Genomic DNA, 15,284 nt, shown 5'->3' with positions numbered 1-15,284 from the left:
AGAAGAATCCCTGTAAAGCATTACCTCATCATCTCATGGTACACTTTCTCCTCTTTCTTTATAATTCTAGTTTAGAAAGGAGGTTATTGACCTCTGCTGAGTCCCCCACTCACCCACCTCTGCAAAGAAACCTTTTCCCTTGCCTCATGACAAAATAAGAGGCACGACCCATCCCCTGTAACAGCTGGTAGGCCACTGAAAAAACAGATACAGTCTTCCAGAGGGTCAGCTAAGTTCAGCTGTCCCAGTTCTGACAGAAGCTGCTTCATCGACATATTCTCTCACACGTTTTTGTACCTCCTAGACCTGGACTCCTGGAAGCTCCAGGTGCAGCTTATGCAACAGCATCCCATCCTCCTCTATCTGGCCGGATTGCACAAGAACATTTACCACTCAAAGCAGTAGAGTTGAGCTTATGGCCACCACTCCTCCTCCACCTTCTGTCTCCATTTCTTATATCAGCCGTTGCTGGGTGCTATCAATAGAAAGGGCTGTTACACCCTCAAGGGATTTACTAATTTTTCACTTTTACAAATGATCAGTTTACTGGATGTAACAGATTTCCCTTGCCATTATGTTTTTCCCAAGGAATTACCAATTGCAGACTAGCAAAGCTATCAGCACTAATAATCAGCAGGAATAAAACACGCCTGTGAGTGAGCCAAAACCCTGGACCTGTTTTGTGGCTGCTACGCCCATGGACCACTTCTGCTGAGGGTAAGAAATACCCAGGGCTGAGCCTGCTGCTGCCTGGCACAGCCCAGCTCCATCTCTGTGCCACGGGAACTGAGCCTTAATGCTTTTCGATCCACGGGTCACAGGTTCAGCTCCCTGCTGCTGATGACTCACACAGGAGCTCCGAACTAAAACTAGCAACACCAGCTTTTTCTAGGAGAGGACTGAAGAGCAGCATTGATCTCAATGAAATATTTCGAGGGCAGAAAAATTCCACCACGCAAAGAGTGCGTGACTTCTCTTTAGTTTATTTTATATTTTTGTTCCAGTTGTCATTTTGAATTCAAACTCTTTGGAAAGCAGGCATAATAGTCTTAATGATCCCATTGAGCAGTTTAAATTCAAATTGTGGAGCACTTGCAATACCATGCTGGCAGCACTTTCCATAAATTACTCTCAAATTCAATACGTTGCTTGACAAAAACAAGAATAAAAGGCTTTTTACTTTAAAAAGAAGAAAACTTGTATCATAAAAAAAAAAAATCTTTAAATTATAGTTTCTCTTTTCTGGTCCAATTTAAATTGTTACATAGTTGCTAAATTAGTGCTGTAATCCCTGCTTACAAATTGCAGAATTATTTTTAAAAATAGACGTAGTTTTACTGCAGGGAACAACCGTACACTTTAAACCCTATGTGCTGCAGGAAGCTGCTCTTGCACAGCTTTCAACCAGCCACACTCACGTGCACATAGGGTGAGGTTTACAATACCAGCCACACTGAAGCCAATAGCAGTCTCACCAGAGATTTCAATGAGCACAAACTGAGTTAACACTGACATTTTAGAATGATTAGCAAATTTAAGCCTTCCCGGGAAGCTCCATGGCACCAGTGGCTCTTGTTGTACCATTTCTTAAACATCAGCATTTCTCTTGTGTTCTGTTCTGAACTATCTTCTCCTACTGAACTACAGCCACTGACAGGCCAGGAAGTTAGGAGATTGTAAGAGGGGAAAAAAGCCTCTAAGATATACTTTTTTCTGCTCACTAAAAAAGCAATAGGGTGGTGGTGGGGAGGAAAAAAAAGGTGGAGCACTATGATCTGACGTTCAAAGCTGAGGAACAGCAATAATCAAGGCAAGACTTCTATGCATAATTCTTCTTCCTTCAAGCACTTCCACAGCTTTAGTATTATGGAAAGATGAACTTCACCTGCAAAAAATCCTTGTAAGTGATCTTTGGGGATGGGTTTAAGATATTGTGCACAATATCTCACAGTGCTGAGTAGAAATAGGAAACCTCAATCCCTGGGTCTCCACAGGGCTCTGCAGAGGATACCCTCTCCCCTGCTCTAGCTTGACAGAAAGAGAGTTTCTTTCTTCTCCTTCAACCATTCATGATTTCTAGCCCAACACTTCTCTGAAGTCTTTCATCTGACCCTGGTTATTTCTGCTTCCTTGTACCCTTCCCAGTCCCACTGTGGTCCTCTCCTCAAGTGGGTCACATTGACTTGGACACAACAGAAGAAACCCAGAGAGGCCAGGAGCACCAGCAAGATATTGCTGCTTTCTGCATTAACTACAGGAGCCCAGCCCCTCCCAGCCCTCACCTCAGAGTGCACATCTCCAGCTGCCAACCTCCAGACTGCCAGGAGAGGGGAGAGAGAACGGAGGAAAATTTCCACATCCCGGAGAAAGTTATCTGGACATCAAAGATGGCCCCATTCACAAAACAGCAGCATCACTCTTGCCAGACTGGTGTGTCTGGTTAACCTTGTGTTCAGTCCTTATGATAACATGGTATTTGGACAGCAGACAGCTGGCCCTGCTCAACATCTTGCTCTTCAGTCTTTTATAAAAACAGTTCCACTGATATTACGCTTAGCCTTTTCCCTGCTCTGAGTCCAGTGTTAAAATCTCTTAAACTACTGTTAAAACTGCTTAGAGGAAGCAAACCAAGTGTTCTTTTGTCAGTAATTTGCCCTGTAAGGGAGGGGGTAATATACTGATAACATGCTGCAGACACGGCATTCATCACGTGCACAGCAGTGCACTGGTTACACTGGAAACCCTATCATGGTACTTCAGATGTTAACTTGACTGTCATAATGACTGGGAAACATCTGTCTCCTATTAACACTTTAGTTTTTACAGTTGCTTTTAGTTCAGCAGAAGTGTCTTAATGGAGAAGACTGGTACTCTTTTAGAAATAACATCAATAATGAAAGAATCCTTGGATGCAGAGCAAAACCAGCAAACACATTGGCAACAGAACTCACTGCACTCAGAAGATGTAACAGGAAATGACAGTGATGGGTTTTTGGGTGGGAGGATTTTTGTGTGAAAGAAATTAACTCTGGTACTCAAATTCCCATTAAGAAAAATATTTCTTTTCAAACAGGTGATTGATTTCCTTAGATGTTAATTCAGACTTTTGGGGAATTTAATCTTAATTGGATCACTGATAAATAAAACCAGAAAAACAAAACAACAAAGAAAACCCCTTCTGCAGGCTATTTAGGCTTGGTACTCGCTAACCAGTAATTAAATACAGCTCTTCACAGTAATCTTAATTATGGCTTCACTACACCACAGCTAAGAAGAGTCACACAACAAACTGAGAAGATTAGCCAATTCTAATTGTTGAAAAACATTTATTTTTGTTTTTGTGCATAGTTTTTGTGTGCATGAGGCCACAAGTCACACCAGTGAATTATTAAAAAATAATCAAAGGCTTCAAGAATTCATATATCACAACTAAGCAAGCATTACTAGGCAAGTATTAGTTTATTCTCTTTATATGAATAAAGCCTCTATGGCTTGCATAAGAGGTCAGGAGTTTTTGACTAGGGAAAATAGGGATGTGTGCTAGAAATCAGTGTGAATTAGGTAGACCAGAAACAAGTTTCACTAAATTACTCATACTTACACCAGCTGAGAGCCCTGTTTTCTCAGCTGGCCACTGCCATGAATTAGCTGTGCAGTCTTGGGCCAGTCACATCTGCTGCACCTTCCATGGGAATTCAGGTCCAGAGGAATCTGAATCAAAGTACTTCAGTCCCACTGATTTTCTACAGACCTAGGATTTCTAGTATCCAAGCTATTTTCTGATACAGGGACTTTGGGAAACAAAAAATACCCCACCCACCTTCAAAAACCAAACACCAAAAAAGCCCCCCAAAACCAACCAATCAACCAAAAAGAAACAGAAAAAACTCCAAACCAAAACAAAAATAATCAGAGGCCACAATTCAGCAGAATGTGGCTAGACAGGCTAGATTTTAAGCAGGTCATTAACTCTGAGTTCAGGATAACTGCATCACACATCTAAAGGCATCTAAAGACAAAAGCAGTCAGACTGTGCCTCATCAATTTAAGGGTCTCATTCATCTGCAAGAACAATTTGCAAGCCTAGCTCAAAGCCTCAGTGTACTTAGGCATTCATTATCCTACTAAAGCCAATGCAGGCTTCATTCCACTGAAAAATCAATGAGACATATGCTCTAGGACACAAATTCCTCAGGCCTAAAGCCAGTGGCATGGCAGAAGCCTAGATGCCTTGTAGATCTGGCTTTCAACACAGCAGAGCCCTGAGCTTTCTGAAAGACACTAAGACATGGGCTCCCAATATTTGTTTCTTCCACATTTAAGAGTTTAATATGTGCTTGGGTTTTTGTTTGTTTGCTTTTTGCTTTTTTTTTTTTTTTCTTTACTGCATCAGACTGCCAGATTCCTGCTTCTCATTTTCCACTCAGTACCAGCTGTCCAGCTACATATATGTAGCCCCATCAGCATTGCCATCCTTTTCCCTGCATGTGCAGCAGCAGATGGATCCAGATGTGCTTTGGGTTAACTCCATAACCATGTTTTTGTGGACAGCATGGATAAACATTTAAAGGCCCCTTCTGGTTATATAAAAGGAAACTATTAAACGTTTACTCTTTCCTCTGTACTCAGAGCTGCAAAGACATATCACAGAACATACAAATGCAGATGCAACCAGGCAATTATCGTTCCTTTATCCCTTAAATAGATAGAAGATAAATTTGAAAGAAAATGAGGAACAGAATCCTTCTCCCTTTCCTTTTTTATCCTTTTATCTCCCGATGTAGGAAGTTTACTGAACCCTTGCCAACAATTCACTCAGGCTAATGAAGTGTATAAGTAATGGGATTAAATAATCTTAAACCATTACTACAGTGGCTAATGCAGATGTTTTCCCAAACTAAAGCAGATGAGTGGTGTAGAATGCGTGCTTGATTTAAAAAAGAAGAAAAGAAAGTATCAATCTGCAAGCAGATGAAGTCAATTCCAGCCTGAAGTCAATGAAATGTTTAATTCCAGTTACATAAAGTTGCTCCAATTATATTATGAATGCACCTTCCTAAAGTCTTCAGTGCTTTGCACATGGTTAAACTTGCCACAAAATGAAACTTATTTTTTTATGGCACAATCATTTTTGTGCAAACAAAAATAGAAATTATTTAAAAGGTACATATTTCACCAAAAGACCATTCAGCTTTTAAAAGTAAATTAACAAGGTCCATCTATCACTGCCATTGTAAATAAAATACAATCCCCCCTTTTTATGTTCAATATTTCAATCTCACTGTGAAGGCTCTGTAGAAATAGAGAGAACAATGAGATACTGGTGGCATTTTTAGAAATATTATAGTGTTATTGCTCTAATTATCACTGGAATGACAGAAATGTAATGAGAAATATCCATTTTTTGCTTTCAGAAGTGTAAGTCCAATTCTGGAAGGGTCTAAGGTCCAGTGTTTGTAAGAACTCAAAATGGAAGTTTAGAGAAAGATCTGTCAATGTTTTAAGAATGTTCCAGTGCTTTTCTTCTCCTGAGTTACAAGGATAATCCTTTTATACTGGATACTAAGGTCAGACCAAGGTAAAGCCTCAGGCACATTATGGGATGTTTCTTTAATTTGCACCTGTGTAACTGGTTCCAGCTACTTGTTATGGGAGCCTCTTAAAATGTGCAGCTCCTTAGAGCAACTGTTAATTGTTGCTTTAAGACCTTGTTGGAGGCATGAAATGAAATTTTAGGGTAAGGTAAGCTTCAAAAGGTATCTAATCCAAAGACCCTTAGTTCATTAGAAAGTCTTCCATCAAGCAAGGCAAAAGTCTTGATTTTAGAAGTTTTAGAGCTTCTTGCATCCCACATCCTTAATCTTAGCGGGCACCACAATCTGTAACCATTTTGGTATCAGGTTTCTCAACACGGAAAGCTGAGAACCACACTACTGCTAAAAAATGACTGCATAGTCTGCTCCTTGCAGAGATGAAACAATCACAAAACCCAGCTCTTTCTCCTGCTGTGCCCACTTCATTTCAGAGGCAGGTCAGATCAGGAAAGGTAATTCACCCAGCAAACTGAAAAGACCAGAGGTCTTCTGAAGACCATAAAAAAAACCTGTTGCTCACGATACTGCCACAGGGTTGTCAGATTTGAACTGTAAGGCAATGAAAGAAAAGATGTTTCCCATGTCTGTGCACTAAAATCAGGGCACAAAGAGGAATGGGTACTCACAATGTAGCAGGGTTCACAGTAGGCTTTCTTCTCCACGGCATAGAAAGGCTGTCCCCTCAGCTTGTTGTTGCACATTATGCAGGTGAAACACTTCACGTGGAAGACTTGGTCCATGGCTGTGCAGCCAGTGCCTTCTCCAACAACGTTCTCCCCGCAGCGGGCACAGCGTCCTGTCACCAGGGGAAAGGACAGCAGTCAAAGCAAGGCCGTTGTCCCAGCTGCAGAGGACATCCCTCCACTCACCCATGGCTGCACGGCAGGCCGAGGGGACGTGGCAGCCCAGTCCACAGAAAAAATAATTTGTGCCACTGCTGGCAAAGATCCAGCTCTTCCCCCATTCATAATTTAGCTCAAAGATCCAGTGCCACTGGAAGGCACTCTGGTGCTGGTCCATATGAAAAGATCTAGAAAGGATTGAAACTGGCTCCCAAGACAGCACTCATTTCAGTTGTGCTGCTGTAAGACAGCAATCACTGTTAGGATCTTGAGTTCCAGATACAAACCACTCAGCTATCATCTAACCCAGCTATAGAGTCATCCTCAGCTCCTCAGTTAGATGGGATAAACCTGTGCTTTAAGCCTTGCTTCCACATGAAAGGATTTTGTTATAGGAGGCTGTATAAAGCTGCCTGGTGGCAGCACAATTTAAAGAGAAGTTTTTGCTTGTACAGCTTAAATCAATTCTCTCAATGGAGCCAATTACTTTTTTTTCTGTTCAAAGATTAATACAGATTAAGATATTCTGTCTATTTGTAGCACAGAAACTATTCCTACAGAAACTGATGTGTGGATACTTTATTCTTACCATCCTTCAAGAAAGGCATATCAGAAACTGCTGGTAAAGACTCTAAGTACAGACAAGCCTTAAGAGCTCTGTCTGTCTCTGAAAAAGGTCCTTAATGTCAGATACAAATGCATAACAAAAAGTCTGCAGACACACATGCACAAAAGGCTTCCTGCCTTGTTCAGACTGTTGCTAAAGATGTTATGTGGCAAGTAGATTTAAAGTGAAGACAAGATTTCCATAGCTCATGGGAAAAACATTTCCCTAGGGAAGACTGTGGTGTAGAGATGATTGAAGAGGTGGGTGGAAGGCACACCTTTGCCATTTCTCTGTGCCATTTGAGTTCCAGAGAATGGAGATAGCCCATGAAGTTCCTTAGACAAAAATTTATGTTGAAAATGGCAGGCATTAAGGACAAGGTCAGCCACACTCCACAGGAGAGCCCCACCAAAGGTAATAGAGCAACTATGATCTGAGGCACTGTCCCACTCTGAATGGCACTCTCCAGACTAAGGGTAATTATGGTGCCCCAGCCTTAGGGCCCTGCACTTTTTGAAGACTTCATGGGTGGAGTGGTATGGTCAGTGAGGGTGGGAAGGGAAGCAAGAGCTGAGGTACAAGCAGGAAGGCAGACTGAGTTCGATATAGAATTATTCAGAAAGGCATACAGAAGTAATATGTACCTGATAATTACATAATCCAGTAATGATACAACACTCTCTCATACCATGGTCTTTTCATGCAAATACTGCACAACTTCCTACAAGGACTTAGACCTGTCTTGTCATCCCAAGAACAGGACTGCTGCCCTTCACTGTGCACTGTCAGTGTCCCCACACTCATGACTTCTTTCCTGTCCCACACTCCAACAAGCTACATTCAGGGAACAAAGCATGTAAGCTACTTTTGGATCCCTCAGGATGTGGCAGGATGATATATATATACACATTTGAGATATATTAGGAAAGCTTGGAAAAGAACCCAGATCATTACAGTTTGCTACAATGGTATAACTGTAGTTGGCTTTATACAGGACAGACAGTTCCTGACTCAAACAGCTCCCAGCTTGAGGAATGTGGAGGGAGAACTCACCAGATGAATCCAGACAAGTCTGAAAATCCCCCAAATGGAATTATTAATGCTTAATTATTAAAACTTAACTTTCCTTAGCATTTGTTATTAGGGTTTTGATTGTCACTGTTGTGCTTTAATCTCTCCACTGTAACACTTCTAAAGAGGACTCGTTTTTTATGAGCGGAAAGGGAATTCAGGTTTCCCAGCATGGTGGTGAGACTACAGAGTATGGGGGAAGAATGGAAAAAACCATGAGGGCTAGGAAGAAAAAAACCCAAACCCACTGGAGAGAACCACAGGAGTGAGCACTGCACTGAGAAGGAGACAGACACTCCTGTGGACCACAGGAGAGCCCTGCTCAGCCCTGCATGTGGACGGCACAGAGCTGCTCCAGGGCCTTCTCCAAACATCTCGTGTAGCTGGGCTGTAATATGAAGAGACGTCTGGGGAGCAGTTAATATCTCTATATATAAAACATGAAATTGAAAGCCATTAGTGTATTACTTTACACAGTGTTTTTCCAGAGGGAATATTCCGCGGAAGAATTTATTTTCCCTAGTGTGCCATTCTGTGATCATCCGGTATTATTTTTATGAGGCATTTGGACATGGAATAATGTAGTGTCTATGCAAACACTTCTCAGCTTTCTTTGTTAACATCTGAGCAGAACATGTGGGAATCTTTTCTACCCCTCCTTCTCTTCTCACATTCATAATTTAGCCAGGTCTTGTATGTTTCAGCATCTATCTTCCCCTTTGACCAAGGCATCTCTCCATTTGCTTCTTCAGCAAATGGTCTACATGGAGACCATACTTCTGGCTGTGCCAGGAGACCTGGGTCTGTTTCCTAACTCAAATACATACTCATGGAATCTGGGACAAGTCACTCAGTGCCTTTGTACCTCTGTCCCCTCTTTGAGCAAAGGGCATAAAGACATCTTCTCTGCCTCCCAAAGGTGCCCTGAGGCTACATTCCCCCAAAGCTCTGAGGTACTCCCCAACTACACTGCTGGTGGTCAGATACAAACCAAAGAGTAGCACAACACAAATCTTGGCCAACTTCTCCCTTTAAGTTGGTTTCCTGAGGCTTTCCTTCCTCTTTCTGTGTTTTTCCACAGAAGATTCCCACTGAGGCAGTGACAGACTTAACCTGTCTACATTTTTGAGAAGTCCAGTTTCTGCTATTATATTATATATATTATATTATATACACAGACAAAAATACTCCTATAAACTCTCATCCAGGAAAGCTTAAAGAAAGCTTCCTTTTTTCTAAGTTTATATGCAAATTATAACACTGTGGCCTCGAGCAAACCGTGTTTTTCATGAGACATGGCCACTCCAGTGAGAATCAAAACACAAGCTCTGTGCCTAGCAACTCACCCAACTGACTCACTCACCCAAAAGGTAAAAGCAAATAAGCCAAAATATTCAAATTTGGGAGCTTACAATTGGGTGGCTGGATCCACTTAAAGGCACATGGGCAAATATACAACGATCTGGTTTGCAGCAATGTGATCACTGTAGACTGCATCCTCTGCAGACCTTGGTGCAATCTGGGAACTCACAAGACTTCTGCAAAAACCTGTCTCTTCTTCCAACTCCTGCAACTCGCTCAAATGTAGTTGAAAATGGATATTAGTTTCAAGTGTTGGTGAGGGAGGAACTGACAAGCAGACAGGCACATGCACACAGGCAGCGCGATTGCACAAGCCTCATTTCCTTAGAAAACCAGAAAAACCCCACTAAAAACAATGTATCTATCATTATGTCCGATAAAAACAAAACAAAGGTCTGCTTTTCCTGTGTGCCAGTTACCAACGGCGAAGGTATTTGTGGTTGGACTCACCACAATTAAGTGCCCACACATGTTCCCCATTTTAATATTTTCACACTGGCTCAAATAACCCAGTCCGTTGTGTGCAGAATACCCATGAGTGAACACAGAACAAGTTGCACTGCTTATTGGGAAAGAAGTAGCAAAGGCAAAGTTTGCAAGACTCAAGAACAAACAGATTGCACAAAAAAGATTACACAAATAATCTAAGAGAAAAATAGCAGGCAGCGTATTACAGTAGAAACACAGAACAATGTGACCCATTTGCTTCCCACAAACAGCATTTAAAAGGCAGCTTAAAGACAAAGGACAAAATTAGCACGAAACTGCATGAAAATGAGAAGCTATGTCATTTCAACATTCTTCTTTTGCCCCTTCAGCCCTTTTTAGATCCCTTTTCAAGATCATTACAGCAAAACTAGAAGGCGATATGTTGGCAGCAAGCCTGGGAGACCGGAGTCCTCTATTTTTGCATAAAAGAGGTTCATAACCTTGGCCATGCTGTGACCTTCCTTCAGCCCAGCCTGGCTGCCACATGGTGGTCTTACCTTGGGGGGATGTACAGAAGTGCCCACAGAGGTTTCTCTGCTGAAAATGCCATCATTAGTGAGTGGATCACACAAAAACACTTCAGCAGCTGAAAGGATACATCACCTACTATACTCTATGCAGAAACCTCACTTACTGTCCTCTATTGTGTTAAATATTTGAAATACTGTGAATCTGAAGGAAGAGAGGGAAGGGAGAAGAGGAGCTCACATTCCAACATGATGCCATGTTCTAAAATCTTGTTATCTCATTACTTATTACATGTTTTTTACCTATACCACCACAGATCCTGGCTGCTCAGATTATAGAACGGATCCATTCTGCTGGGTAGTGGAAAAACATAGAATTCAAAGAAGGGCCCAACAGGAGTTTGCAACCTAATACAAGCAATAACAACGGGGTAGTGATAGGAAATAGAAGGAAACAATCAGACAAAACCAGTCAGCAAGAGAAGCTTGTATTGGTCTCAAGCACTCTAAATGTTTTACTGTTGACAAGGAGTCTGTAGACAGCATAGCAAAGGAAAAGGTTAAGGAAGAATTTGAAAGAGGACCCGGAGGGAGTTTAAAGGAAGTTTAATGGAATGCTTCTGAAGAAAGGACAAAGACAACACAAAAGAGAATGTAAGTGCTTGAAGATTGAACATAGAACATAGTCTTCAGATGGGAAGGATGAGTTGATTTGTCACTAGAGAATACTAGAGGAAGAAGGGTGGGAATAGGTCATTACAGGTCATGCAGGTAAAGACATGAAGCTTCTGTTTGATATGAGGCAGAAACGAAACCAGAGGAGAGATGTTTGGGAGTCGGATTCAATGATCCTTGTGGGCCTCTTCCAACTCAGAATATTCTATGACTCTATGACTAAGAGGCAGAAATGATCTGGCCTAAGTTAAAAGCCAGAGAGTTATTTCTGCAGCTGGTTGAGCATGAACAGAAAGAAACTACATTTTATGAAAAGGATGTTGCAGAGATTCAAGGTCACTGGAGCTTCGATGCAGGTTTTAACTGTGAAAATGAATAGAAAAGGCCCTATAATTGGAGCTGTTACTCAGCAAGATTCTTAAGATTTGGCCTGAAACTGGGCACAATCTGGAGATGAGGAATCAGACCAGGGTGTTCGGCCTTATCTTGGACATGCATAATTTTAAAATGTCAGATTAGGAACGTGAGCAAATGAGACAAACATCCACCATTGAAGATGGATGATGGAATAGGTACAAGTCACACTAATGCTTATGGCAGTAATATTCTGATAGCAATCACACTGGAGTTGAAGATAAAGGCAATGTAACTCCACACAGGTGGCTTGAGATGCTCCTGTTTGCACATCCAGGGACGTCAGTAGCCTTTTCTAGGCTACAGCATTATTTTTCTGTCATACCTACTTAGACATTAAGCCATTGGCAGCACCACTGTGATGTACAGTGCCTAACACAATAATTCAGGCAGTGACTACGGATGCCAAGAGCAGAGAGAGCAGAGAGAAAATGTGCAAACCTCTCCACAAAAGGCTTAAATTCATGAATTCAAAGCATGCATTCTATGTAGAGAAGAGATAGGGGATAATTTTCTGATAAAAGCATCAAAGTAGGGAGGTTCTGCATTTGCTGAAATGTGAGGGAAAAATGTTGATATCTCAAAAAACTCTGCATGATGGAAAAAACTGTTTCCCACCTAACTGTGCTGTGGGAATACACCACAAGGTCATATCCTCAGTGCCTATCAATTACACAATTTCCCTTGATCAGCTAAGTGTATTCCCCAGCTCTCACTGCAGCCCTGATACACAATGCAAGACAGAACTAAAAAAATGCAGCACGCTGCCTTTTCAAAACGGTACCAAGAACACTTTTAAAATATATAAATACATTGAACAAAATATCTCACTAAAAGTTCCCCTGGCAGCCGCAAGACATCCAGTATTTCCGCTGCGTTATTTTTCTAATCATCTCTGTTTAGAGTTCGCCAGCGAATGCATTTTAGAGATTCATGTCACATTCTGCTTTTGGATGGCTTTGAATCAGCTGGCAGTAAATGTGGAAAAATCATTATTCCTAATGAAGAAATATTGATGACAAAACAGCATTTCGAGGACAACGTTGACCATAAGTCAACAATGTAAAAAGACTTTCCTCTCTCTCCCTCCTCTTTCCTAGTGACTTTTATCTAAGGCATTTCCCAAGCACGTGGGATTCCTCAGGACACCTATGTCAGACAGGCACAATTACTCCATTTTAAGGGGATACAAGAGCAGAAACTGATTTTTAGGATAACGGTGTAACAGCAGACCTTGTCTTAGTACACTCTAGTCAAGTCAAGTCCCAGTGTCAGTGCTTCTGCAGCTCAGAAGTACCCAACAGGTCCTGGGTTCTTTGACTCATCCAAAGGGAATAGAAGAAGGATCTCTGATCCACAAGGAAGGGTTTATGTCCTTCTACAGTGCATGGGACGTATGTGTCTGACTGATTATGCTACACAAAGATGTGTTGATCATATTTGTCCCAAAGTGATTCTGACATTTTGGCACTCAGGGCACTGCAATAATAGTACAAAGGGAAACCCAGAGGCATTTTGAACATTTTGTGGAAAACTATATTATTTAGCTCATCTTACCCTTGCCTTCCTTACCTACCCTTTTCTTGCTTTTGAACTCAAGACTTTTCACTGAATGGGAAGCCCTTGGCAATGGTTTATTGTGCCAGGATCTAAGCTTGAAGTGTCACCATTTGACAGTAGCAGGCTGTATGCATCAGTTGTCTTACACAGCCCTTGGACATGAGACAGATCAATCTTAATTCCCTCTTCTTCAGCAGACATCAGAAAACACAATCTTTCACAGTAAACACAGCTTCATGCTGCAATGTGTGCCTGAAACACTTCATAAATTAAATCCAAGGCCATGATTTAATTACTGCGTCCTGGTTATTCTGCTTTAACTGTGTTGCACTTGTACTCCAGATGTACAGGTCCCTGCAGTGACCTACTTGTCATTTGTACTGTACAGCACTGTGCAGTAGCTGCACTCTCATGTAGTTTGCATCCCTTTCCTCCAACCACAATACAACTTCATATTCTCACTTTGCTTGGCTGTAAAAACCTGACACATTCTCAGTGTGCCCCGAAGGTCCCATTCCACACCACAGAGCAAACGCACTGCAACTGTGCAGGCTCACTCTGCCAACACTCTACCTTTTCAAACATTTCTTCATGCTGCTGATCACAAGATTACTGTGCCAGCTGATCTCCAGGCCTCACAGTGAACCTTTGCAACACCCCAGGGAAGGCAGAGGACACCCAACATGCAGGCAGGAAACTTGAGACCCATACAAGTTAAATAACCCTCCAAGGGTCACACAAGAAGTTTATGATGGAGCCAGGAACTGAAACCTATCTTCTCAATCACAGTCTGGTTTCTTTAACCACAAGGCTATCTCTGAAAAGGCTTCATGGTAAGAAAGGCCTGTGGCATAAAAACTCCATTTCAGAGGGTGTCCCAGTCTTGCTAAAAACCCCTCCCCAGGAGGAGTAATTTGTTCCTTGCATCAACCACGACACAACTCTCTGGCAGCCTGGCTGAGCCACACAGCAACTGAGCACACAGAGTTTTGTGCCTCTGCTACTGTCCTCTGTTTATTGACAGAGAAAGAAAGGCCACTGCTTCCTTCCACACCTGTGTGGTGATGACCCTTTACCCATCTACATCCTCCTGTCCTCAACAACCTGGGACACAAGAGATGATTTAGCTTGTTTCTGATATAAAACAGATTACAATGAGAGGTACCTCCCCAAATTATTGCAGCCACAATATATTATTGCCACAAAATGGAGAGGGCCACTCCTGATTTCCCCCCAAAAAATATAAAAATTCAGGTTGAACAGGATCTTGAGAAAACATGGAAATGATCTTACTGCTTTAAAGGCAACTCCAACTCTCTCTACAGCATTCTTGAGATATACTTGTTTAACCTGCTCCTAAAAACCTCCAGCAAGAGATTTCACCAAGCACTTGGGCAAAAGATTCAGTGAGCAGCTACTGGTACCACTAGTGAGGCTTTCTGCTATCCAACCACAGTGCCCCCCACAGCAAGCCAAGCCAAGCCAATGCCTTTTTACTCCGTTCATGATGGACATAAAGACAGCATATGGGCTCGGGTGGGCCTGGAGCAGCTGTAAGGACGGAATGGAAGCTGCCTCCCTGGCAGGGCAGTGTGTCCCTGAGCCCCACACATGGGTGAGGTGCCAATCCCTGCGCTGGATGATGTGCAGTGAGTGTGCCAGCCCAGTGGGGGTCAGTGATGCTCTACAGTATTTAAGGTCCCAGACACCTTTTTTGCAGCATGCATTGCCTTTTTTTTTTTTTTTTTTTTCTGTTGTTGTTACATTGTGTCAACTTTTTGGCACGTGTTTTACCATGTGCGAACGGCTTGAAATAGAGCCCCGCTTACATCTGGAGACCAAAAAAAAAAAAAAAAAAAAAAAAAGAAAAAAAAAAAAAAAGGTGAAAAAAAGAGTGGGAGAGAGGAAACATTCCTCCCTTTGCTAATCGATCAAGGAAATGCAAGGGAGAGAGTAAAATGTACTCTATTTCCTTTAGAAATGTTTCCTTTAATGCCGATGAAAGCTGCCAGATGACAGAGACTGGGGCTGTGTATCCACTGAAGAGCCGATCGGGAAGCGGAGGAAGGAGCTGTTAGCGCAGCTTCGCCAGGCACGGGGATGTCCCTGGCAGCCACAGCAATTCCTCCTCCAGCCCCTGTCTCTCCCGGGCTGTCCAACACGGCAAACACAGTTCCATGGCCCCTGCTGTGCGCTGGGCACT

General features: G+C 42.3%; 1 protein-coding gene across 8 annotated transcripts in view; it reads right to left on the bottom strand.

The window, feature by feature from the left end:
- The window catches only part of LPP (LIM domain containing preferred translocation partner in lipoma), a 334,290-nt gene that overhangs the window by 52,048 nt on the left and 266,958 nt on the right, over positions 1-15,284 (bottom strand). For all 8 annotated transcript variants that reach the window (XM_083868545.1, XM_083868547.1, XM_083868550.1 and 5 more), the window contains one exon: positions 6,221-6,390. In XM_083868545.1, coding sequence (XP_083724671.1) covers positions 6,221-6,390 — 170 coding nt within the window. The remainder of the gene's footprint in view (positions 1-6,220; positions 6,391-15,284) is intronic.

Source organism: Zosterops lateralis, assembly GCF_965231275.1.
Source record: "Zosterops lateralis genome assembly, chromosome: 10".
NCBI classification, from domain to species: Eukaryota; Metazoa; Chordata; class Aves; order Passeriformes; family Zosteropidae; genus Zosterops; species Zosterops lateralis.
Note: the sequence above shows the minus strand (reverse complement) of the source record. Positions and strands in the feature narration are given on the sequence as shown.